Consider the following 24,093-nt stretch of genomic DNA (forward strand, 5'->3'; position numbering starts at 1 on the left):
ACCTTTTGTTAAATCATTTAGAACTGCAATAAAATACCTGCATGTTTTCTATACTGCACTTTTAGTTAACATAACACTTTGAATTAATTATTAATCAGTATATTAAAATACATTAAACACAGTAACTTCTAAAGACATTGTTTTGACGCATTATTTAAAGTATGTGTCTAAGAAATAGCTATTAACTTGTTGTTTTTTTTGGTGGGACCAGTGAAAATTTTGGCAGGGCAAGTAAAAATCTGACCTACTTGCCCGACCGGTCCAGTTGAAAAAATCCTTAGTGTTGAACCCTGCACTCCAAGCACACTCTTAAACATGTATATGCGTCCTGGGATGGACTTTAAACATTGATGAAAAAACTATCATGCGTAATTGCTTTTCATTCACTGTTGTTCAAAAATTAAAAGGTCCTACTTTATTTTAGGGGGCCTTAATTAATATGTACTTACACTGAAATTGATAATTACAATTTACTTTTTACTTAATTAATTTACAATTTGCTTTGTACTTATGCTTTATCAAACTCATGCATGTAATTTCATCGGTCCCACTGTATTTTAAGTGTCGCTTATACCTGTAAACTTACACTGAACTAGATGTGTAAGTAGTTTGCAACTACAGTGTATATACGCACTGGTGCATAGTATTTACTTGTGTAATACTGCTGTAACTACACACATGTAAAAACACTGATTAGTAGGTGTAGGTTCAAATGTCTTGTACTTCTTCTTATGTTCAAATCTTTGGTAAACTACTCTTTTATTGTAAATTACTGATGTGTTTCTGCAGTTTACCTTAAAACAACATGTAAACAAGGCATTTGTATATTTCTATATACACTTATACTTTTTTGGAAGAAGTTTGTTGTTGTTAAACAGTTGCACAAAGGCTTAGGCTTTACAGTAATTTGTGACCATTTTACACTTTATATTGAATGGACCGTTCCTGATGATTTACCCTGTAATTACACTGGTATCACAAGGTGAAACCTTCTGATGCAGCGTTTGTTCTGTTATTCTTAAATTATTAGTGTTCAGAACGTACATGGTATGCAAACAGGTGTGGAAGTGGGAAAACACCTGCAAGCATATTGTTACACAATGCACTTATGTAATTCTTGTTACAGATGTTTACTTTCTCAGTGTTGTTCCTAATGTCCTGTTACACATTTGTACTTACACATACTATTTAGTGTGTTGTTACATGTGTGTAGTTACACCAGTATTACACAAGTAAATACTACGTACCAGTGTGTTCATACACTGTAGTTACATACTACTTCCTCATCTAGTTACCATGCAAGTTCACAGGTATAAACGACACTTAATATAAAGTGGGACCATTTCATCTGTTATCAATTTCTGTAGTTACATTTTATAACTACACTATTGATCCATCCCTTACATCAGAGGTGTCCAAACTCGGTCCTGGAGGGCCGATGTCCTGCAAAGTTTAGTTCCAACCCCATCAGACACACCTGGGCTAGCTAATCAAGCTCTTACTAGGCTTTTAGAAACATTTACGCAGGTGTGTTGAGGCAAGTTGGAGCTAAAATCTAGAGGGTCTGTGTCCTGGAGGACTGAGTTTGAACACCCCTGCCTTACACCATTACCCGAACCCATGCCAACTCAAGAGCATCAGAATTGTTCTGCAATAAATTATGAACACATTGTGTACATTGTTTTTATATTTTGATGAAAGTACATTGTAGTTAAGGACACTCAATATAAAGTGGGACCAGTTCATATTTTGCAATGTGAAACATTCACACATTGATCAGTTTTGCTTTGTGCTTTTTAAAGGGATAGTTCACCCAAAACTGAATATTCTGTTATCATTTACTCATCATTTGCGCTTCTTTATTCTGTAGAACATTAAAGAAAATATTTTGAAGAAAGCTGGAAACCTGTTACCCTTTGATTTCCATAATATTTGTTTAGCCTAATATGGCAGTCAGTGATTACAGGTTTTCAGCTTTCTTCAGAATATCTTCTTTAGTGTTATACAGAAGAAAGAAACTCACAAAGGTTTGCAACCATGATGGTTTCGAATTTTTGGGTGAACTATCACTTTAATTGTTTCCTTTTGTGTACCTGTCTCTTGTAGTGCACTTTCCCCAACACTGGCGCCCGTATCATGGCTTTTATCGGTGGACCGGCCACTCAGGGTCCTGGCATGGTGGTCGGAGATGAGCTGAAAACACCTATTAGATCCTGGCATGACATCGAGAAAGACAATGCCAAGTTTATGAAGAAAGCCACTAAAGTGAGTCCTCCTGTACTTGTTATCTATGACTCGGTTAGATAAAGTACCAGCATCCGGGTGTTAGCATTGAATTCAGACATCAGTTTATGATATTAAGTCAGTCAGTCTATTCTTAACCATGTGACATTTTATATATATATATATATATATATATATATATATATATATATATATATATATATATATATATATATATATATATAAAATATATAAAAATATATATATATATATATATATATATATATATATATATATATATATAAAAGCTATTTTTTAAGCCAATTTTTGCTGACATTTAAGCAATAGACGCATTATAATGCATCATATGTATCTTAAATGGGGTATATGCACACACTTTACATTTTCAGTCAGCCACTTCAAGAGTTTTCTGTGAACTGTCATCCCAATACAGGTTTAAGATCTGATTTCTTTAAAAATTAATGATCTTCACTGCCTCATTGATATATGATATAACGAAAGGACTGCATTAAATTAAATTTTTAATGCCATCTCTTTAAAACATGGTAATGTATTTTACCCCAGCATTTTCAAAGGAGTTTCTGCGCTACTACTGATGGCACTTGTGTTAACATGGCCTTTCATCTCATTTTAAGCTTGAACAGCTAAATGAATGCTTAAGTCTATTTATCTGATTTTATTTTAGTTACATTAAAAAATCATTGCTGTAAAAGAAACATTATGAAATTAAAAATAGTCACATAAACCTTTTAAGTTTACTGTTGGCTGAAAAACCCTAGCTATGCGAACCCATGACCTTAATGCTAACAGAGTCATTCTCTGCACTTTGAGATACAGGAATACAGCATTAAAGTTATTGTACACATGTAAAATAATATGTATTGCCTTCTAGCACTACGAAGCTTTGGCCAATCGCGCAGCTGCCAATGGACACATCATTGATATTTATGCGTGCGCTCTGGATCAGACAGGATTACTGGAAATGAAGTGCTGCACCAACTATACAGGGTATGTGGCTCTATTTTACATTAACATTTATAAACATATCACTGCATATCATCCTGTGTATGTAAAAAAATCTATTTGTATTTGTAATTTTTCTAAATTTGAATTGATTTATTTGGCAGTGTTTCTTTTTCTTTTTAAAGTGTTTATGTTAAGACTTTGGCGATATTTAAAGCATGTTGAAATCTGACGTTTTTGTTCTCAGTTGTTTCAGATTAAACCTTTAAAACTTTCATTTTAATTTTGAAGTTAGTGGATGAAATATATGGACCTAAAAGTCTAAACACTTCACTGATATAGCGTACAACCAAGCACATGTGGTCAGAACACAAACGAGTAACTATAAAGAACAGATCTTAAATAAAACAAATACTTTTATAGAGATGGTATAGAAGTATATAATTTCACTCACCTGACAAATGGAGGCAACTTGAACAGTTTGTGAGCACAATGAAGTGCACACAGCATGCTATTTCATCTGATTATTGTAGGAAATAATCCCAAAAGGCAGTTGACTGTGTAAAGATAAAGAAACATTAAACAAAACAATAATATGATGTAAAAGGCGAGCTTAGCGGCTAATTAGCCGGAATCAGCTGAGGTGACGAGACAGCAAGTAGCAAGATCTAGCTGTCACTCAAGTGGCCACGCCCTTAATTATGCAGACGTAATGTAACTTAATAAAAATGAAACGGATGAATTATGAAAAAGTTCACCCCCCTCATAGTTGTCATAAAGGGTAATCATAGCTATATGCACCAAAGCCATCTTTTGTACCAGGTTATAAACATGTTTTTATCAGCTGTAAAAATGGCAAATTTACCACTGCAGTCAGAAATCATCTGGATTTCCTGGAGCAGCCCCCAAGGCGAGTCGATGAATTCCAGTTTTAGTTACTTCCATATTGGCTTCCCGAGGGAGAGCTCGAGGTTGCCGCTTGGTTACCACCAAGTATGCTTGGGCAGCTGTTAATATACCTGGGCGATCCGTCCATGTGTGGGAAGCACCGACCATTTTACAAAGCATGTTGTAAACATGATGCAAATTTCGACAGATTGAAAACAGCATCACTGGTTTTTGAATAAAAGAAGAAAAGGTACAAACTATGAGCCAAAAAGACATCGCTCAATTGATAATAAGTATGTAAAAATGTCTGCTCAAACAGAAAACAAGCATATTCTGCTCACAACAGAAAAGAAATACACATAGTAATATATCCACCAGGATTTTATCACTCTTTACTAATTTATTATGTTTACTTTGCAGGATTTCTATTCCTTTTGTACAAAAAAAGTCGGTCCCACTTTATATTAAGTGTCCTTAACTACTATGTATTTGCATCAAAAAATAAAAACAATGTACTTACTGTGTTCATAATGTATTTGAGAACACTTGTGGTGCTTTTGAGTTGGGATAGAGGTTTGGTTATGGACAGGTTTGGTGGTGTGGATAGGTTTAAGGGTGGGTTAAGGTGTAGGGAATGGTCAGCAGTGTATTTACAAATGTAATTACAGAAGTTAATTACAGATGTAATTACATACAGGTTTTTAATGAAGCATAAGTACACAATAAATGTATTTACACAATAAGCACATTGTAACAAACTATTAATTCCTGTGTAAGCACATATTAGTTAAGGCCACTTATTATAAAGTGAGACCAAAAAGTCTCTCATTGGGTGTTTTATCAAAAGATTATTGTGCTGAATATCTTTCTCCTTTACTGTATCCGGCAGGGGTTACATGGTCATGGCGGACTCTTTCAACACATCTTTATTCAAGCAAACTTTCCAGAGAGTTTTCACCAAGGACGTGCAGGGCTGCTTTAAAATGGCATTAGCAGGGACTCTGGAGATTAAGGTGGCTTGCTTTTCTTTTCACCAAATGTTTTAAAGGATAAGTTGACTGGATAAATTAGCTTATTATTATGGGTTTTTCCCTGTTATTTCAGACTTCTAGAGAGATCAAAATTTCTGGTGCAATCGGCCCATGCGTCTCTCTGAACGCTAAAGGACCCTGCGTGTCAGAAAATGTAAGTAAATCATCTGTTTTAAATCAGATAGGCTGTCAGAGTGGCTTTGTTGTCTTCAAAGAGAATATACTGACTTCTGCTTGTAGGAAATGGGAACTGGTGGCACAAGCCAGTGGAAAATTTGTGGACTGGACCCAAATACCACCCTCGGATTCTACTTTGAGGTCGTGAATCAGGTAGATATAAGTAAAAAGGCTTGCATTGCTTTTATTTAAGAGAGAATATAATATTTGACTCACAGACACCAGTATGCAAAAAACATTTAAAAAAAAATCATCTTAAATGCAGGTGGTCCACTAGGTGGCAAACTTTCTTCATACATTCTTTTACTGCATTTCAGTTGAAAGCATTACTTCACTGCAGTGGCTTTATCCTTTCATCGCGTTTAGTGATTTACAAATGCTAAAATTGTTTTAAGAGTATGATTTGGGGTTGGTCTCCTCTTTATCCACTTGTTAAGTCATGAAATACTGTTTCCAGGTCCAGGCCGCTACTCATTTGAATTGAGAAAATATTCCTTTATGACCACTTTTCAGTCATATCACACATTAAAGTGAATTTTATACAAAATCATGGTTTACACTAGAGTCTCTGAACATGCTGCATAACAGACACCAATAACTTAACAATATATAAAAATATCAGATTATTAAAATATTAATAGGGCGTCTGAAGGGTCTTAAAAGGTCCTAAAATGAAAAAAACTAAATTTAAAAAAAGTCTTAAATTCACTGAAATATTGTGTTGTAGGTCTTGTAGGTCTAAAATCATTTTAAACAGGTTTTAATTTCCCTATGTCTAAGTAAAGCTACTCAATCCCCTATAACTCATCTTAAAACTTCAGTTTTTTATATTTAAGTTTTTATTGCATAGAGAGACGATTCACAACAGCTGTTAGACATTTTTACAGCAAAATAAAATCCCTAATCAAGGAAAGAAATCCCTTTACATGATTTTCTATTAATACAAATACTATTTTCAGAATTAACCAGGCCATTAGAAAAACTCCTTGATGTTTAGCCCTGTATAAGTCTAAAATTTCATTCTTAAAGTGTCTTAAAAAGTCTTAAATTTGACTTGAAGAAACTTGCAGAAACCCTGATTAATAATCTGTTCTGACAATCGGATATTAGGCATGGATTTACATATTGTGATCGTGATTTTTCGAAAGTATTACAGTGCTTTGTAAATGTTTTATGCTACTATTTGTTGAGCCTCACTGTATAGTTTGAGTGTATAGAGCGCTTGGACCCGGTAACCGCTTTGTGTGACGTCAAATGTAAGTAGCGATAATGCATTGTGAGAATGCATGGTCTTAATTGCCATCATACATTTAGCAGGATTCATTTTTCTAGGATGGTGTAGGCTTTTAAGTTTAAAAAGCTACATACAGTAGTCAGTGGAATGCATCCCTTCTGATTGTGACATTCAAACAATGCAAAATCATGCCAATTATTCAAAGTTGCAGTTAAAGTAAGAAGTTAAAGGGACAGTTCACCCAAAATGCAATAACACTACCTTCTCTGTGATGTCATAAACACCATCATTGCTTTCCGGTTTCTTTGATCTGATTGACCATGCTATTTTTTTTCCGTAACCTGGTAACAACCAGTACAGCGAAGAAACGGCAACATGGCGGCAACATCAAATTATAAGGCTAACAAAAAATGTTTCTAACGTCTTGGAAGTAGACATTTACGTTTGAACAGCACGACAAAATAAAAATGAAGTGATGTTTTGCACAGTTTGCTGCCAGTTTGACAAATCAGCCACCTTTTGTTAACATTTTCCGTACTGCTCTTTTTGTTTGCATAACACTTTTATTTACAATTTTTTTAAAAGTATTTAAATTCTAGATTCACAGACTTTATTTTTGACACATTTTTTTAAAATATGTGGGTAAAAAATAGCTATTAACTTCCCTTTTTTTTGGTGGGGCCAGTGAAAATTTTGGCAGGGCAAGTAAAAATCTGAACCACTGGCCCGATCGGACCAGAAGAAAAAATCCATAGCGTTGAACCCTGTATGTAAACACACAAAAACAACATTAACATTATAGCAGATACTGTAAAAAGCTCATTCCCAGCCACTAGACATTACTGACAGGGTATTCCAGTGTCATCGAGTGGCAGAATATTGTTTACATATTGGACTGCTAAACCCTCTTAAGGCCCAAGCTGTTTTTTACATGCATTTTTTTATTTCTCTTCACTATTTGGGCTTATTGGAACCTAATTAGAATAAAACCCTAAGTATCATCTTTTGATATGATGTACTTTTAGAGAAAAATGATGTCCATATATGTGGACTCGTGGTTGGAATTTACACAAAACACCTTTTCCTGACTGTTTTTTAATGCATTATTTTTTTTTTTACATGTTTTGTCTATTAGAGAGTAAAAACATAATTTTTCCTCATTTTGGACTGTTAAAAATAGGGTTTGTGATATTTTATATGCTGCAAAAGTTGCAGGATGACGCTGTATGTCTCTAACAAAATATAAAACATTTAAAGTATTTTAAATAGCCACTTAAGAGCTCAAATGTGCTGTCCATGTATGTGGCCATTGAGCCCTAGGAGGATACAGGAGTTATTATTATGGATTATTGAAACGCACTATTAAACCACTTCACATAAATGGTTAACTATCTGCGGCAAACAAAACATAATTTCATTTTTAACAACAATTGTATTTATTATGACCGTGTTATAAACAGTTTCTCCTCAATGGGTTAAAGTAAAAGACTGTTGAAAAAAAAAAAGAAATCCACCATTTCTCTTACTTTTATGCTATTCAGGAGCCATGTGCACACACTGACAGGGTAAACTCTGCTATAGCATTTATAGCATTTATAATATTTTAACATCATCAAATGAATAAAATAATCAGCAAATAAGAAAAAAAGTTTTAAAGTTGTAGATTATTTAAATATGGCAAATGTGTTGATTAGCCATTACTAATGGTGTACATATATTCTGCAGCTAGTTAAGACCTGTCACTTCGTCTTCTCTGAGTATATAGTAAAGTTTTTCTGAATCGTTTAGATTAAAGGATCCATTGTTTCATTTTTCTTTTGGGCTCGCGGCTCTGCGCTCTGTCAGCTCTGAAGGAAGCAGAAAGTAGTCTTTAATAAAAGAGTAAGGCAAAAATGCATACGAGCTTTAGTAAGCAAAAGTTGGACATGCAGTGACATTTAGGAGATTAGAAACCTGGGCCGGATGAATTATTAAGTCTCAAAAAGGCGCATCTCTGTAATGCACGTGAGACTATCTGTGGGAGTGCTGACAGGTACGATGCAGAACGAGACGGGTAAACTAGAGAATATTTTCCCCTGCTTAATCGAGGGCTATTCAATTAGTTTGTCAGGGGGGCCAGTTCATGAAAAGCATCCCAAATCAAGGGGGCAGAGAGATATAACTTGCACTATAAGTGATGACAAAACAGCAACTAAGAGCCCATATGGGGAATTTTTGCTCCTTAAGACACTCACGTTGTATTTTTCTACATTAAAATGTAAATATATTGTGTTTTGAAACTGCATAACATCACTGCGTTGCACAATAGGCTTTGTTATAAACATTCAAATGTTGTGTTACAAAGCACAACAAAAGCAGTGCATTGCTTAAGTAGGCTTCTTCTACATTCAGACTCATTCATATCTCATGTTTTGAACTGCGTAACAATTAGGGATGTAACAATTATAGATTTTGGTTGTACGATTATATAGTCTATATGGTTATCACGTCCAATGTAAATTTAAGCTTTATATTAGGTAAATAAAATGAACTGCTGTTATCATCTGTGTTTATACATGCATAATCGTCTTAGTAATTTGTTATAACTTGTCTAACGTATCTTTTGTTTACATTGCACTGAAAGCCACGCACAACTCTCACCGCCACAGTGTGAGATGTTTTCTACCTGGTGCGCCTGTATATTGGCATGTATTCTGACATTGGAAATAACTAACTTGTGCGCAAACTTAATGAGATATGAATGATCCACTGCTATAGTTAATCCAGTGTGCGTGCATATTAGCCTTGGTTTATGAGCTCGGAACTTTAAACCAGCGCACAGGTGGCATAACTTTGTTTAGTTGCAACAGTTTTGTTCCGTGCAACAGAAACGCGGCATTGAGAAGCTCTTATGATTAAGTGTCCAAATGTTTTCGGCTGCTCGCACTACTCGCTTAATATCAGGTCACTCGCACTCTGCGCAGCCTTCAACTGCAGCTCGTGCTGTATTGAACAGAAGCATGTCACTTCATAACTATAGCGGTCGTTTTTCAACTGAACTAAATTTATTTTTGATGTATTGTCACAGTATTTGGAGTGCTCGAACAAATTGCCTCAGGGGCCAAATTTGGCCTGCGGGCCGCTGATTGATTAGCCCTGACTTAATTGGTTGGGGATGTTTAGTTATATTGGGCGTATACAAAAATGGTGTAAAACCATGTTAATAAAAGTAAAAAAATAAATAAATGTGTCACTAAATATACTTGGGTGGCTGTTAATATAACTTGGCGGCCCGCCCAAGTAAAATCTATGTATGGGAAGCACTGTTTAGTGTTACCTTTGCTTGAGAAGACCAGGGGCCTCATGTACGAAGACTTGCGTTGAAATCATACTAAAACATTGAGTACGCACAAAGCTGTAATTGTGCGTACGCAGTAAAAAAATTCAGATGTATAAAAACACTGCGTACGCTGAATCCCACGCATATTCTCTTTGTACATCCGAATAAACGTGAAACTGAGCGCACGTACACGAACGCAAAACCCCTCCCTACCTCATCCCCCTTATGAATATGCTAATGACTGTACTTTGGCAAAACTCAACGAAAAAGCAATGGCAAAAGCAAGCAAACAACTAAACTTTGAACAGAATGTGAATTGGATGTGGACCGGAAAAAAACGGTTTTATAAGTTTGTTCTACGGAATTTAAAAATAAAATTAAAAAAATAGAGCGGGAGAGTTTAGCTGATGCGGTTAACACAGTGGGGTCTGAACATCGCACTGAGTGGATTAAAAAAAGTAACTGTGTAAAATTTTGTAGTGTCTTTATCAGCGTGAGTGGCGTAGCTCGTAAAATGCATGACAACATGTTTTGACACGTTCGAGCAGCATGAACTCGGTTCGAATCCAGTGTCTGATAAACTTATTCTTTTTTTCCCCCGCTACATATCAGATTTTGCCTATACTCTTCATCATGAGGAAGACAAGTAGGAATCATTATTAAATCTGTGCATCACATATTATTTACACATTTATTGAATGGAAATGTTTTGATTCACGTATGCAAATTCATCTTCCCATGGTGCCTTAATAGCAATGTGTGTGCAGTAGATTGCTCCGATTACATTAGGAAAAACGGTGACCGCTGCAAATTGCGCTTTAATGTTTGGCTGGTCAACTGCATGGTATGGAAACCTTATATACCTGCTAGACACGCGGATGAACCTACAGCTGCCATTGCACGGCTCAAAGACACTTTGTAGAGTGCATTTTAACACAACTGCCTCTAGGAGTCGCCAATGGAAATAAAACAGACACACATAAGAAATGTACGTACGCCAGACATGAAGTTGGCATGGACCTGCCCATGTTAGTAAATCCAAACTTGAGCGTGAAACCTGGCGTACGCAAAGTTTTTGTGCGTACGCAGCGTTGATATATGAGGCCCCAGATCTAATCCTCTTTAAAGAAATAAGCCTGCTCCCTGCTAACTTTCGGATGAGTTTTGAAGAACGAAATGATCCTGGATCATGTCAGATCGCCAATAACCAAATCCAGCTAATTAAGTAATCCACGTACGAAGAACATACCCCTGGAAGTAAGTTCTTCCACAGCAGGACCATGCCCCAAATCCTAATCGTGGAGGAGACTCAATCACCGAATCATCAGCATATTTACTAAATTTGTATTACATTATATCAAAACCACATGAGGGGGAGTAAATGATCAGGTAATTTTGAATTGTGGGTGAACTATCCCTTTAATGCATTTAAAAAAAAATCTGCTTAACATTGTATTTCACAATCAAAAAAAACATTTCATCTAGAAAAAGAACGAATCACCATTTCTGTTCAAGTGCAGTGCATCATCTGATACAATAGTCTTTTTTTTTCCATTTTCAATTTACTACAGAAAATCGCACAGGCTTTCTTCTGTCTGCAAGTCGTTTTCACATCATAAGTGCTGAAATCGCCTCAGGTTACCTCCGCCAACCCAGTGTCCTCTTGCGTTGGGGTGAAACCATGCCGTAGAAGCTTCCTTAAGTCATGATTATCTCTGCGCTATTCAAACCAGTAAAGGTCAGTGAGGGTCGCGTTCAGACCAGCGTGAGGTCCTGTTGGGGTTGGTTGTTTGTTTGTTGTGCCGGAGGAACACTGGGGGCCGGTGAAGAGGAGCTGTTGCTCTCGCTGCGTGGCTGTATAGTTGTGCACTGAGAGAGGGAGCCTTTACGAGGATACTCAAACATCTGCTGGATTTTATTCAGGCTTTTGCGCAGCGCCGCTCTGTACCTCCTGAGAGATACAAACAAGGTCATGGTAAACCTCCCACATACTCGCAAGCTCTTAGAATCTAAATAACAACCACATATCAATACGGTGATTCATAGCCCGCTACATGTTCTCTTTCTAGACGAGGCCCAAATTGGCCGTTGAGTATCAACACCTTCCTTTTTTCAATCCTGCTCCACATTTCAGCTCCTGCCACTTTTTATTTAGCAAACCGTATTGAATGTGGCAGGTATTAATATGGGCTGCCACATTTAATGGTTAAACGGCAAGGAAAGACTTAATCAACAATACAAAGGTAGTGTCCATCCATGATTACACTTCCCAGAAATAGAGAGCTCATTATCTGGGAGAATGTGTCTTATAGATTTTCCTGTCTGTCTTCTATCTGTGGTTGTTTACTCTTGGAATTCAAGAATGGATTGGTTTATATATTAATTAGGGTTGTTCATTTAATGCATTAATTACATTTATTAATTACCCCTCAAATATTTAAAGCACATTGCCCACCTATTTTGTCCTGCAATGCCAGGGGTTCTCATCTAAACCTGTTGGCCACAAAATAAATTGAAATAATATTCTATAATTGTTTAAATTCATTAATAATGACTGGGCCCACGCGGAATCTGTACAAGCAGAATTCCACAGATGTTTAGCCCATCATTCATTCTGTTTATTTACCTGTGTTAATTTATATTTAGTCAGTTTTTAAATTAATTTCAATAATATTATTGACAAATATGAAAGTATTCATATGATGCATTTACAATACAGTTTGTAAAGTAATATTTTCTGTTTTTTAGTAGAGATATTATATGGGAGACTTGTTTTGTTAACCAAATAAAGTGGATGTAATTAAATTTGCATTGTGATCATTAAATGGTTAAAAAGGTTTTGTTTTTTAATTTCACATATTACGTTTTTAGTTATGATACTCCCAATATCATTCCACATAAATCCACTGATTTTCAACAATATTCTGCACAGAAATAGCAGAAAATGTCCTCAGATTCTGTCTGGCCCTAATAATGAGTACAATTAGAATAAGGGCTGCACGATGTTGGAAAAATCTAACGCTGCAATATCTTTTTTTTCTCCGATATAAACTGCGATATGAATACAATTTCACCAGATGACTTAATATCTCTATTTGGAAAGAATTTATAATAACGTTAGATCAATTGAGATGATTCTGTAGTGGAAATGCATCTTTATAAAATCTAACAAACTGTCTATAAACCTTTTGGGGTCCCCAGACAGTTTTTCATTGTGGTCTGTGCCATTTGCAGTGCATGTCTGTATCCATAATTTCTGTATTCTGCTGTGAGTATTTTCATGTATAACAATCTATGAATCCAATCAATAATTAATCGTGGTTAAGGTCACAAATGTTACAATTTCTTAAGCTGTATGCATTTAAAAGCAGTATACAGGCATCAAAAACGCATGCAAATGATAAATTGTGATACAAACTCAACATTTATCATCCTGCGATTCGACTATTGTGAATGATCATTTTGCGATATCGATGCTGAAACGATATATTGTGCAGCCCTAATTAAAATATTTATAGCACTATTGCTTCGTATTCATTACAAATGTCTCATTGCACTGTTCAATACAGACTAAACAGTAGTTCAAAACTCCTAACCCCTGCATGCCAAATAGCTTTCCATCCTTCAGTTGCATAAATCAACCCATTATGCAAATGTAAAGTTAAAAATGGTGCTAATAATAAATAATGTCCATATCGTGAGTTCCAAAGTTTGGAATCGATTTTATAAACTGAATCGACTCATTTTTAATTCAAAATAATTGATTGGTTAATAATGATCAAAAGTTACTTGCTTATAAAGATCAGATATATTTCCATGAAGGTGAACTGATATGCATAGTTTTTAGAATTGGTTCAAATCAAATCAGATCAGTTCACTTATACTATAAATTTAGACAGCTTGTTATGAGATGTTATGCTGCAAAATCCAAATAATAGAGTATATAAACATGCATTGCTTATAATTAACTTTCATTTATTACATTTAATAGTAAAAGTGTTTGTTTTAGCCTAATTTTATAGCTAATACACGCATATAGACCTTGATACAAAAATAGTTTCATTTCTTTGTGCCTATGTGGCATGCTTTTACATCACATGTGAATTATAGTCCACAACAGATGGTCTTGAGATCCAGTCTGATGCATAAATATAGCAGATTCATGTTTTTTTTGTATTAAATCAAATTATACTATATTTTTCTTTTAAATAATGCTGAAAGTCTGCCGTTGTTATTAAAAAAGCCTCCACACATTTCTGATTAACAGATAAACTGTACACTCTTATTTCTGTGTTATAATGCTATGGTTATTTCGGTGCACTGTTTACTGTTTCTATTTGACAGCTGTACACATGCATTTTAGACACGGTGTGTCAGTGCAGTATGCATGCAGTCAAATAAAAATAAAAGTTATGTGCTTTCAGTTACTTACTGCTGGGGTTTGAATATAAAGAATCGAAAAAGAATCGCAACAATAGTGTGCAATCGATTCTCTGAATCAAATCCGTCAATTCCAGAATTAGGAATCAAAATTTGTATTCAAAGAGCTCAAAGTCCTACATTAGCCAGGCATAAGTCCATATTTTATTCACAAAAAGCATGAATTGTATACAAAAAATCAAATACAAAAAACATGAATCGTTATTTTTATGCTTCAGACTGGAGCTCAAGACCATCTATTGTGGACTATAATTCACATATAATGTAAAGGCATGCCACATAAGCACAAAAAAATGAAACTATTTATGTATCAATGTCTATATGTGTGAATTAGCTATAAAATTTGGCTAAAACTTAAAACACTTTTACTATTAAATGTAATAAATGAAAGTTAATTATAAGCAATGCATGTTTATATACTCTATTATTTGGATTTTGCAGCATAACATCTCATAACAAGCTGTCTAAAATGCTTTGTGTATTTTTGATGAACATTTCATCATGTATGCATAATTGTTGAACTCCTCGCCCATACAGGAGGATCTTGTGTAAATAAAAATACTTACAATAGAGCAGAATCTTTACCTCTAGTAGACTACTGGTTACATTAAATATACTGTCATAGTCAGTACTATACTGTTTAAAAGATCTGAGTTTTCTGTATTTTTTTCAACTTATTTATGCTTTAAAATCGCATTACGGGACCTGAATATTGAAAAGTTTGAAAAATGTACTTTTATTAACGTTTTTAGTAGTTTGAAGTGATATCGTCTGGGTTGATGTTGTAAATTATTTTTGTATGATACAAAAACCTGGTAATAAGCTGCCAGTACATTTTCTGTTAGACTTCCAGATCTCTATATATTATTACTTATACATTATATTATCTCATAGTACTAAAATGTCAATATAAGGCACTGTAAAACTACAGAGCTTAGTTTTCAACATCAAAAGTGGAGAGAGCAGAGATGAAACTCTCATAATGCAGTTCACAACCGTAAATAAACAGAAATCACTTGTGAATCACAAAATACAGAACCTGTTAATCAAGATATTTTTACAGTGTATAGAGTTGAAGTCAGAATTATTAGCCCCCCTTTAAATTGTTTTTCTTTCTTTAATATTTCCCAAATTATTCTTAACAAAGCAGGGAAATGTTTACAGTATGTCTGATAATATTTTTTTATTCTGGAGAAAGTCTTTAATTGTTTATTTCAGCTAGAATAAAAGCAGTTTTTAATTTTTAAACATCATTTTAAGGATAAAATTATTAGCCCCTTTAAGCTATTTTTTCTTTCGATAGCCTACATAACAAACCATCGTTATCTAATAACTTGCTTAAATACCCTAACCTGGGGTGCGTTTCTCAAAACCATCGTTAGCCAACCAAGGTCGCAAGTTCCGTTGTTAGAAGCATAGTTTGATGATTTGCCATTTCCCAAATCAGTCGCTCCAAAGAACATTCGCAAACTGTGTCGCAAATTTGAGCACTCGCAACTACATCTCTGGAGCTGTTGTTAGATGCATAGTTCCTGGCTGTGTTCTATTCCCAGTTACCCCCCCCCCCCCCCCCCCCCCCCCATGCCCTATTCATTTAGAACATTCTAACATTCAAAGTTGGAATTATTAAAAATAAAAAAAAGCTTTCAAACTGTTTTTACAGTTCAGTTTTAGCGATCTTCATGTTTACAGTCGTGCTCCCTTTGCAGTGCACTTTGAAAACATTGATGGAATTTTGAACACAGCCTCAAGCAAAAGCCTTTAGGTGACCTATTATTTAAAAGCAGAATTAATGTTACGTCATCAAAGCTTGTGAAAACAAAAAAGCATACGTTAATTATTTTAATTTATAGTAGGTTAATTATTAAGTATCTGTACTGTATAAGGCATGGGCCTGCTGGTTAGAACTTTCTGCTGTGGTTTACAAGTGTCAAATTGTAAGTAGACTTTTCTAAAAAATAAATAAACAAAACTCTACTTAATAAATAAATAAAAATATTAATAATAATAATAATAATTATTATTATCAAATTATGATTTTTTCATTTCTAATACATAATGAAAAAATCATCATCATCATCATCATCATCCTCATGATCATCATTAGTATTATTAATATTATTATTAAATTAGGATTATTTTCATTTCCTAATACATAATAAATATTACATTTCATTTTAAAATAAATAGCCTCATTATTTATTTATTCATAGGATTTATATATGATGTTAGATTAGGTAGCTTTTGTTAGTGATTTGTTTTGGAATAGGATATCATATTTTCAATAATATTTGTAAAGGAAATTATATGTGGCATTTAAATATAATTTGGTTAATATGGAAAGTGAGTGCATGTTTTTACCTAAACTAATATTGGATTTTTTTTTAAATGCGTGTGCGTGTAAAACAATATAATTTGCGCAAAGAAATGATGGGGTTCTTCTCTAAAGAAGTAGTTACTTCACCGTGTTTAGAGCGTCATTATGGGTGTTTCACGTTACAACTAACATGGTTCAAGCGATGGATCTGCAACAGAGAAACTATGCCTTTTGGGAAACACTCGTCACTACATCGTTCTTTTCCTAAACGATGCATCATACTATGATAGTTCAGCCGTGACTTACATTGTTGTTTGGGAAACACACCCCAGCCAAGTTAACCTAATTAACCTAGTTAAGCCTTTAAATGTCACTTTAGGCTGTATCGAAGTGGCTTGAACAATATGTACTGTCATCATGACAAAAATAAAATAAATCCATTATTAGAAATGAGTTATTAAAACTGTCATGTTTAGAAATGTGTTTAAAAAAAATTCTCTCCGTTAAACAGAAATTGGGGAAAAATAAACAGGCAGGCTAACAATTCAGAGGAGCTAATTATTCTGACTTCATTTTTACACTACATGCTTTCTAAGGATCAAAATGGTGTACTTCGTTGCTTACGTTTGAGTCATGGAGTTGATCCATGGGTTGAGAGCTGAAGTGAAGAGTACGAGCCATGTGGCAACAGCCGAGGCAGGCTGCGGGCTCTCTTTTCCCGTCAGTGTCTCATAGAAACAGATAACGATATATGGCAGCCAGCAAACGAGCAGGCACACTGTCAACAACACACACAAATCACATGATGTGGTTAAAGATTTTTTTGGACAAGCTTATTTCATTAGCTCAAGAGCAATATTGACCTCCACTGTGTGATATATTTAGCTAATTACTTTCTCCATAACCTCAACCGTTGTTGTGTTTTTTTTTCTGTCATTTAATACATCATACATTTTAAATAATTAAATTGTCAATCAATTCAAATAGATTTGACATTTATATAATTAATGATTAAATTAATTTATGGTTCCACATTATTTAATATTATTATTATATTATATAAAGATCTGTCCAAGACTTCTGTCTGTAATATTATTTATACACTGTAAAACCAAATAAATTAGGGTAACTCAAAGCATTTGAGGAAACCGATTGCAACAAATCATTTATATCCAAAAACTAACCCTTATGAGTTCTGTGAAATTAACCCATTTGAGTAAATGAAGCAATTTTGAGCACAGTAAAACCCAATAAATGAAGAGAACTCAAACTAGCTGAGTACTGTAAAACCCAATAAGTTAAGGCAACTCAAACTGTTTGAGGAAACCGATTGCTATAAACCATTTGAGTCAAACTAATCTATATGAGTACTGTAAACTGATTACATATAAGTTGAAGTAATGAGCAGGGCCAGACGTAATCTGCGGATGTTTTTTGCTATTTCTGCAGAGAATTTTGGTAAAAATCTGCAGATTTCTGCAGAAATATTTTGAGAGTTTCCAGCAGAGTATCATAACTAAAGCCTTAATATATAAAATAAAAAGAAATAAATTACTGAATAAAAACTGAATAATTTCAGATTTACACATTTAATCAAGTAAATAAACAAAATTAATAATGGGCTAAAAATCTGCGTAATTCTGTGGAAAATCTGTAGAATTCTGTGTGCGCAGATTCCGTGTGGGCCTAGTAATGAGGTATTTAATGAACTCATTACCTTCAACACTGAGTTCAAAACTCTTTTCAAATGAGTTGAATTAACCTTCAGTCAATTTTGAGTTAACTACACTCATTTCAATCGATAAAGTTGACTGTTGGGTTTTAAGGCTGATTTATACTTCTGCGTCAAATGACGGCGTATGCTACGGCGCTGACGCATAGCCCTTCTCCGTGGCCGTCGGCGTCGCTGACGTGCACCTCTCAAAAAATGCAACTACACGTCGCAACGACGCGTAGGGCAAGCTCTGTGATTGGTCGGCTTGGTAGCGCTGACGAGTCTGGGCGGGACCGAGAGCCGCGTGAATGGTGCGATCCTGATGGAGGGATTGTTTACAAGTGTGGAGTCCTGTAAAGGAGCTCCGCACGGAAAGTTTTGTTTTGTGTTTACCTCATAGTTAAGGTTGTTGCATGTCTGCCGGTTCCTGCCTCAAAATGAGCGAGTTTGAGCCACTTGTACATCCCGGAAGTGTTCAGGAAAAGCAAAAAGCAGCGAAGAAACTCGACACAGAGGAGCATTAACACCTCACTGCCAACTAGCGTTTCAAAAGTGTTAATGCAGACCAACAGAGAAAGCGCGCAGAAGTATAAATGCACAGCCACGCGCGTTGCATGCGCCGTGGGTTACGCCGGTCACTTGGCGCAGAAGTATAAACCAGGCTTTACAGTGTATGCTCCAGCTAAAATCTTCTTTTCATGTTTATTATTCTCATAACATAGAACATGTCAAAACTTTGAAATTACAAATCTATACAAGTATGTTACTATAATAAAAAAGTATCTTGTATTCACGAGTTGAAATGTTGGTTCTTTATAAACAGCGCCCAAGTAATTTAATGGACACTTGTTTGCTGCATTTCATTCCTCTCCGGTCCAACTCTTCCATTAAAGAAATTGTTTTGTTTTGAAAAGAAATTCATACATGGGCAATTTATGTTTCTTTCAGCAAATCTAATTTGCAGTATTAAAGCGCAGGTCTTTATATTGATTTTTAAGGTCATGAAGCGTAATAGGGTTACTAGCAGTTATCAATACCAATACAGTTTCAAGAAAGTCCATTCAATGCTGCTGTTGCTTCTGTTAGGCAGCAAATAGGTTCAATTAATTAAGCTTTATTCTCTTTTCTGAGAGAAAGCTCTAGTAATTACACATTTTGTACAAGTTCCTCTAGTTTCAGACGATACCTCAATGTCTCAATTGTCATATTTCTTAATGTTTACTAAATGTAAACATTTTTCTTCAAACAGGATGAATTATTAAGACTCTAAAGTTAAACTACAGTTCTAAAATCGGATGTTCAGCAAAGAGCTTTAACATGTTACAAAATAGGGCTGCACAATATATCAATTCAGCATTGATATCACAATCTGTGCATCTGCATAGGCACCTTTGCAAAGATATGTCCAGTCTGAATTCTAGTTGAGCAGGAGCCACAGAATTGTATTTAATCACTGTATGCACTGTATATGTAATTTCAATGATTTATGTAGAAAACGCTTTCTTACTTTTGTTTCTAGTCCAAATATCTACATTTCAAAGTAAAAACAAGATTAGTTCACTTATTTCACTGGCTGATCATTTCCTTAAAACAAGCAAAATCTCTTAATTTTCACTTATTTTTTCTGATGGTGAAAACTAAATAATATTTTTATTCTGGTTAGATTTTTTTATATGTATATTTGGACCAGAAACAAGAAGAAACAAAGTAAGAAAAGCATTTTTTTTTTTGCATTATGATAATTACATTTCTGTACCTGAATACTGTTCACGAGTAGGAGTCCACAGAAAAATTTCAAATAAAGCCATTCTCTATATCTTCTGAAACTGTATTTATATCGCAGTATTTATCACAGAAAAATAAAATATCTCAATATCAGATTTTTCCAATATTGTGCAGCCCTATTTGAAAAAAAAATAAAATAAAAAAATAATAATAATAATAAATAAATATATATATATATATATATATATATATATATATATATATATATATATATATATATATATATATATATATATATATATATATATATATACACACACACATACAGTATATATTATATTATTATATTATATAATAAAAAATAATAACTTTTTCTTCATCACTATCACAAAACATGTCACAGCTCCCACAAAACTATACAATAATATAGATGATGACAAAATAAATTAAATTTATATCTGTTGAATCATGTGGCACAGAGATCACAGGAATAAATTACATTTTAAAAACACTCTGGGTATTTTAAATTGTAATAATATATCACAATATTACTGTTTTACCCTACATTTAATTAAACAATTGCAGCATTGTCAAGCATAAGAAGTCTTTCAAAATTAAAAATGTTAAATGGCTGGGTATACTGAAGCTGAAATAGTTCTATGTTTATATTAAGCAGGAAGCAAATCTCCAAGATGTCATGGTAAAATAAACCACCAAGATAAGCACTTAATGAACATCCAAAACACTGAGGCAGATCAAACACCATAAAACAGCTTTATGTCCCCTTTGTTAATTATGCTTACCTGTGGTTGTCACCATTACTATGGAGCTTTTGAAGTAATTATTGGCCGGTACATAGAAACAATGGTCTTCATTGCAAACAAACGTCCCTCGTCGTACCTGATTCCTGGCTATATACACTATATATCCATACATGGAGCACATCAATACTATGGGAATGATTATTCCCAACACCATGAAGAGCATGTTGAAGGCGATGCTTGAAGGTTTAAAGCTGGGAACGCAAAGAAACTTGGTTTCGCTGTAGGCATAACTACCAAAACCAAAGAGAGGCAGGGATGCGTTGACGATGCTGTAAACCCACACCATCACAAGGATGATTTTGGCCCTGTACGCTGTGAAAATCACAGGGTAACTGAGGGCGAAGCAGATCTCTGTGAACTTGTCAACAGTAGCCCATGTGAGCGAATGAATCGAGGCGAGCTGAAGTGCCAAAAACAGAAATGCGCTGCCTTGGCAGGTGGCGCTCTTGCTAGGGTAGCTCTTCACTTTGAAAAGACTGTTATGGATACCGAATGGGATGGTGGAAACACCCAAAGCCAGATCGCATACGCAGAAGCTCAACGTGAGAACCCAGGTGTCCGTTTGAAGGGTTTGGTTGAGTAAAATCACCAACAGCAATAGCAAGTTGCCAAATACAGAGCAGATACTGGAACCAATCATCAACACCGCATAAACCACCGCCGTCCACTGCATGTTTACATTGGCATTGGCATTTACGGACACAAACGCTCAATCGACGACAGACAATCACACTGGAAGCTGTGAAAAGAGGAGGTCACATTATGTTTGCCAAACCACCAGGGAAGGTGTTGCTGTATGGGAGGAGTGAACCTCATGCTGATCCTTATGAGTCGAGGATCTACAGCCCTTCACAAAGCACTGATGTCTTCAGGGAGTGTTAGTCAAGCCCCTCTCCACCTTTACTATCAGCACTTGCCTCAGTCGGTTTGCAAATGGCAAACATTCTGTCTTGAGAGGCAAAGAAACAGCTACAATCACACGTAGCGAGGTAAATAAAGCATCTAACATTTTAAAGAGTGTGTTTCTGTGGACACAAAGGCACATTGGGGAGGCTAGTATTGTGCTGCTTGCCAAACACCACACTTGAGATTCAATATCCTCTCTGTCGCCAATTTTTATGAGCCATTTCGTACTCTAGTGCCTTTTTTGATATATAATTGGCAAGAAAAATGACTAATGCAGTCTAAGCCATAATCATTAATTAAGGCTTCAGTGCTTTTACTCGGAGCTTAAGCCTTTCTTCCAGTTATATCAGTTATATCCTGTTACAGGAGTCTTTTCATACAGGTATTAAAGCATTTGTGGATTATAGTTTTTTTTTCTTCTGGTTTTGCATTAGGTAGTTTTGCTGTACCTCATCTCATCGTTCAGTAATAAAAACATATTAATTAGATCATGATTGTAGTCAGTTTATAGACGAGTTGTGATTAATTTAATTCACATGGTAAAGTTTTTAGATCCTTTCTGGAATTAATTTCTTTACCAATTTAATATGTAGAGACATTTTTAAATGTTTTTTTTTTATAATTTGAAATATATATTTTGAATTTGTAATTTATTGCTATAAAAGAAAAAGTTGCATATTAAATTTTTTTTGTAAAAATCCTGTTCTTAACTATGGCCTTCGGTCACAGGATATTTACTGTCTGTTCCTAAAGTGCAGACTGAGGAAAAAGGCAAGAAAAAAAGGCTTTTAAATACGCAGCACCTTTTGCATGGAATAAACTACAAAGTAGCAGTTTAAAGAATTGATTTCACTAAATGCCTTTAAAAAGAGTATCAATGATTTAGAAATTGAAACACAGGCTTGTAGATGTTTTGAATAGTTTGTTTGTCAATGTGATTCATTAACTGTCAATTGTTTTTTGTTTGTTGACCCATCTGACATGTATACTACATAATCTTGGCCAGGACGCTCTTGTAAGAGAGATTTTTAATCTCAATGTTTCTTTTCTGGTAAAATAAAAATAATAATAATATTTATCAGCTATTATCCCAGCTACAGTGTAGCATAATCCTTCAAAAATTACAGTAGTATGTTTTTTTTTCCAATAATAAAGTATGCGTTAATGCATCTTGTAAGAATTTGTTACAATGTACAACTAATATTAGGTTGATAGAAACATAGCAGTTTAGAAATACTTAAGAAATGTTTTGAAAAGTCCTTTAATTTTGTATTGATCCACTAGATCAGTGGTTCTCAAACTTTTTTCACCAAGTACCACCTTAGAAAAAAATCGCCTCTCCAAGTACCACCTTATGACGCTATTTTTTAACCAGTATTAAAAAATAGCGTCGTAAGCCTAATTAAGCAGCTACAGGTGTGCACAGTTTAAAAACGATGCAGATTACTTCCTATTAGTAAGAATATGTATGATTGTCAGTCACTTTAAACATTTGAAATAGTCTGAACATTAACTGTGCTTGCAGATAAAAAAAAAAAGTTTTGGTTAAAATGTGCTTTTAAAAGTTCATAAAAAAATGGCGCTGTTCTTAAAAAGTAAAAAGAAAACTGCTGTACTTAAATCTAAAGTATTCATAGTAGCCTATTCATCAAAAGCTGGAAATGCTGCTTGGACCTTATAATAGGCTATATGTCATACTCCTACACTTTCAGACAAATCTTGAAATAAATGTTAAATGTACATATGACAGGGTTCATACAGGCACAGCCTAATGAAAGTCAATTCCAGCACCTATTTTTTTTTTCAAGACTGACATGCTATGTATTGAAGACCTGAAATGTATTCTCAGCAACCCATAAAACATTGCATAGGAATAGATACAAATAAAAACCATTAATAATAATATTTATTAATCATATATTAATAATAAAATAAATCTGCACTAAGTGCTTGTGAAATCTTTTTTGTACTCAAGTAAAAATACACTGCTAAAATAACAAAAATTTAAGTAAATAATACTAATATTAGGTAAAAGTACAAATTACTCTTTTAAAAAGTACTAGTTGATTATTTTTGAAAAAAAATCAGATTTTCATTATGAAATCACTTTTTTTTTTTAAGTGTAAACCTAATTTAATGGTTTGATTGCTTACATCCCAAAGCTACATGTATAATTTGCACTAACAAAGGAAGTATAGTCAATTTTTCCTTTCATGACAATTAATCTTTTTCAATAGCACTGGTAAAACTACCAAATAATCTTTAAGGCCATAGAGACACTTTTTGCCCATTTTTCAAAATATATATATTT

At 34.4% G+C, this 24,093-nt stretch overlaps 2 protein-coding genes across 4 annotated transcripts in view; one reads left to right on the forward strand and one right to left on the reverse strand.

Moving 5' to 3' along the window:
* The window catches only part of sec23a (Sec23 homolog A, coat complex II component), a 175,667-nt gene that overhangs the window by 9,740 nt on the left and 141,834 nt on the right, over positions 1–24,093 (forward strand). For all 3 annotated transcript variants that reach the window (XR_012392677.1, XM_073927149.1, NM_213465.1), the window contains 5 exon segments: positions 2,107–2,265; positions 3,137–3,252; positions 4,985–5,108; positions 5,200–5,280; positions 5,367–5,456. Coding sequence is in view for 2 of the 3 variants with exons in the window: in XM_073927149.1 (XP_073783250.1) it covers positions 2,107–2,265; positions 3,137–3,252; positions 4,985–5,108; positions 5,200–5,280; positions 5,367–5,456 (570 nt within the window). In the remaining variant the exon portion in view is untranslated.
* Positions 6,137–23,657, reverse strand: LOC101882633 (adenosine receptor A3). The gene is made up of 3 exons (XM_005158627.6): positions 20,856–23,657; positions 17,238–17,391; positions 6,137–11,807 (listed from the first exon to the last, which is right to left on the reverse strand). Exons 1-3 carry the CDS (start codon positions 21,547–21,549, stop codon positions 11,612–11,614), a joined length of 1,044 nt encoding a protein of 347 aa, XP_005158684.3. The 5' UTR covers positions 21,550–23,657; the 3' UTR covers positions 6,137–11,611.

This window comes from Danio rerio, chromosome 17 (assembly GCF_049306965.1).
Source record: "Danio rerio strain Tuebingen ecotype United States chromosome 17, GRCz12tu, whole genome shotgun sequence".
Lineage (NCBI taxonomy): Eukaryota > Metazoa > Chordata > Actinopteri > Cypriniformes > Danionidae > Danio > Danio rerio.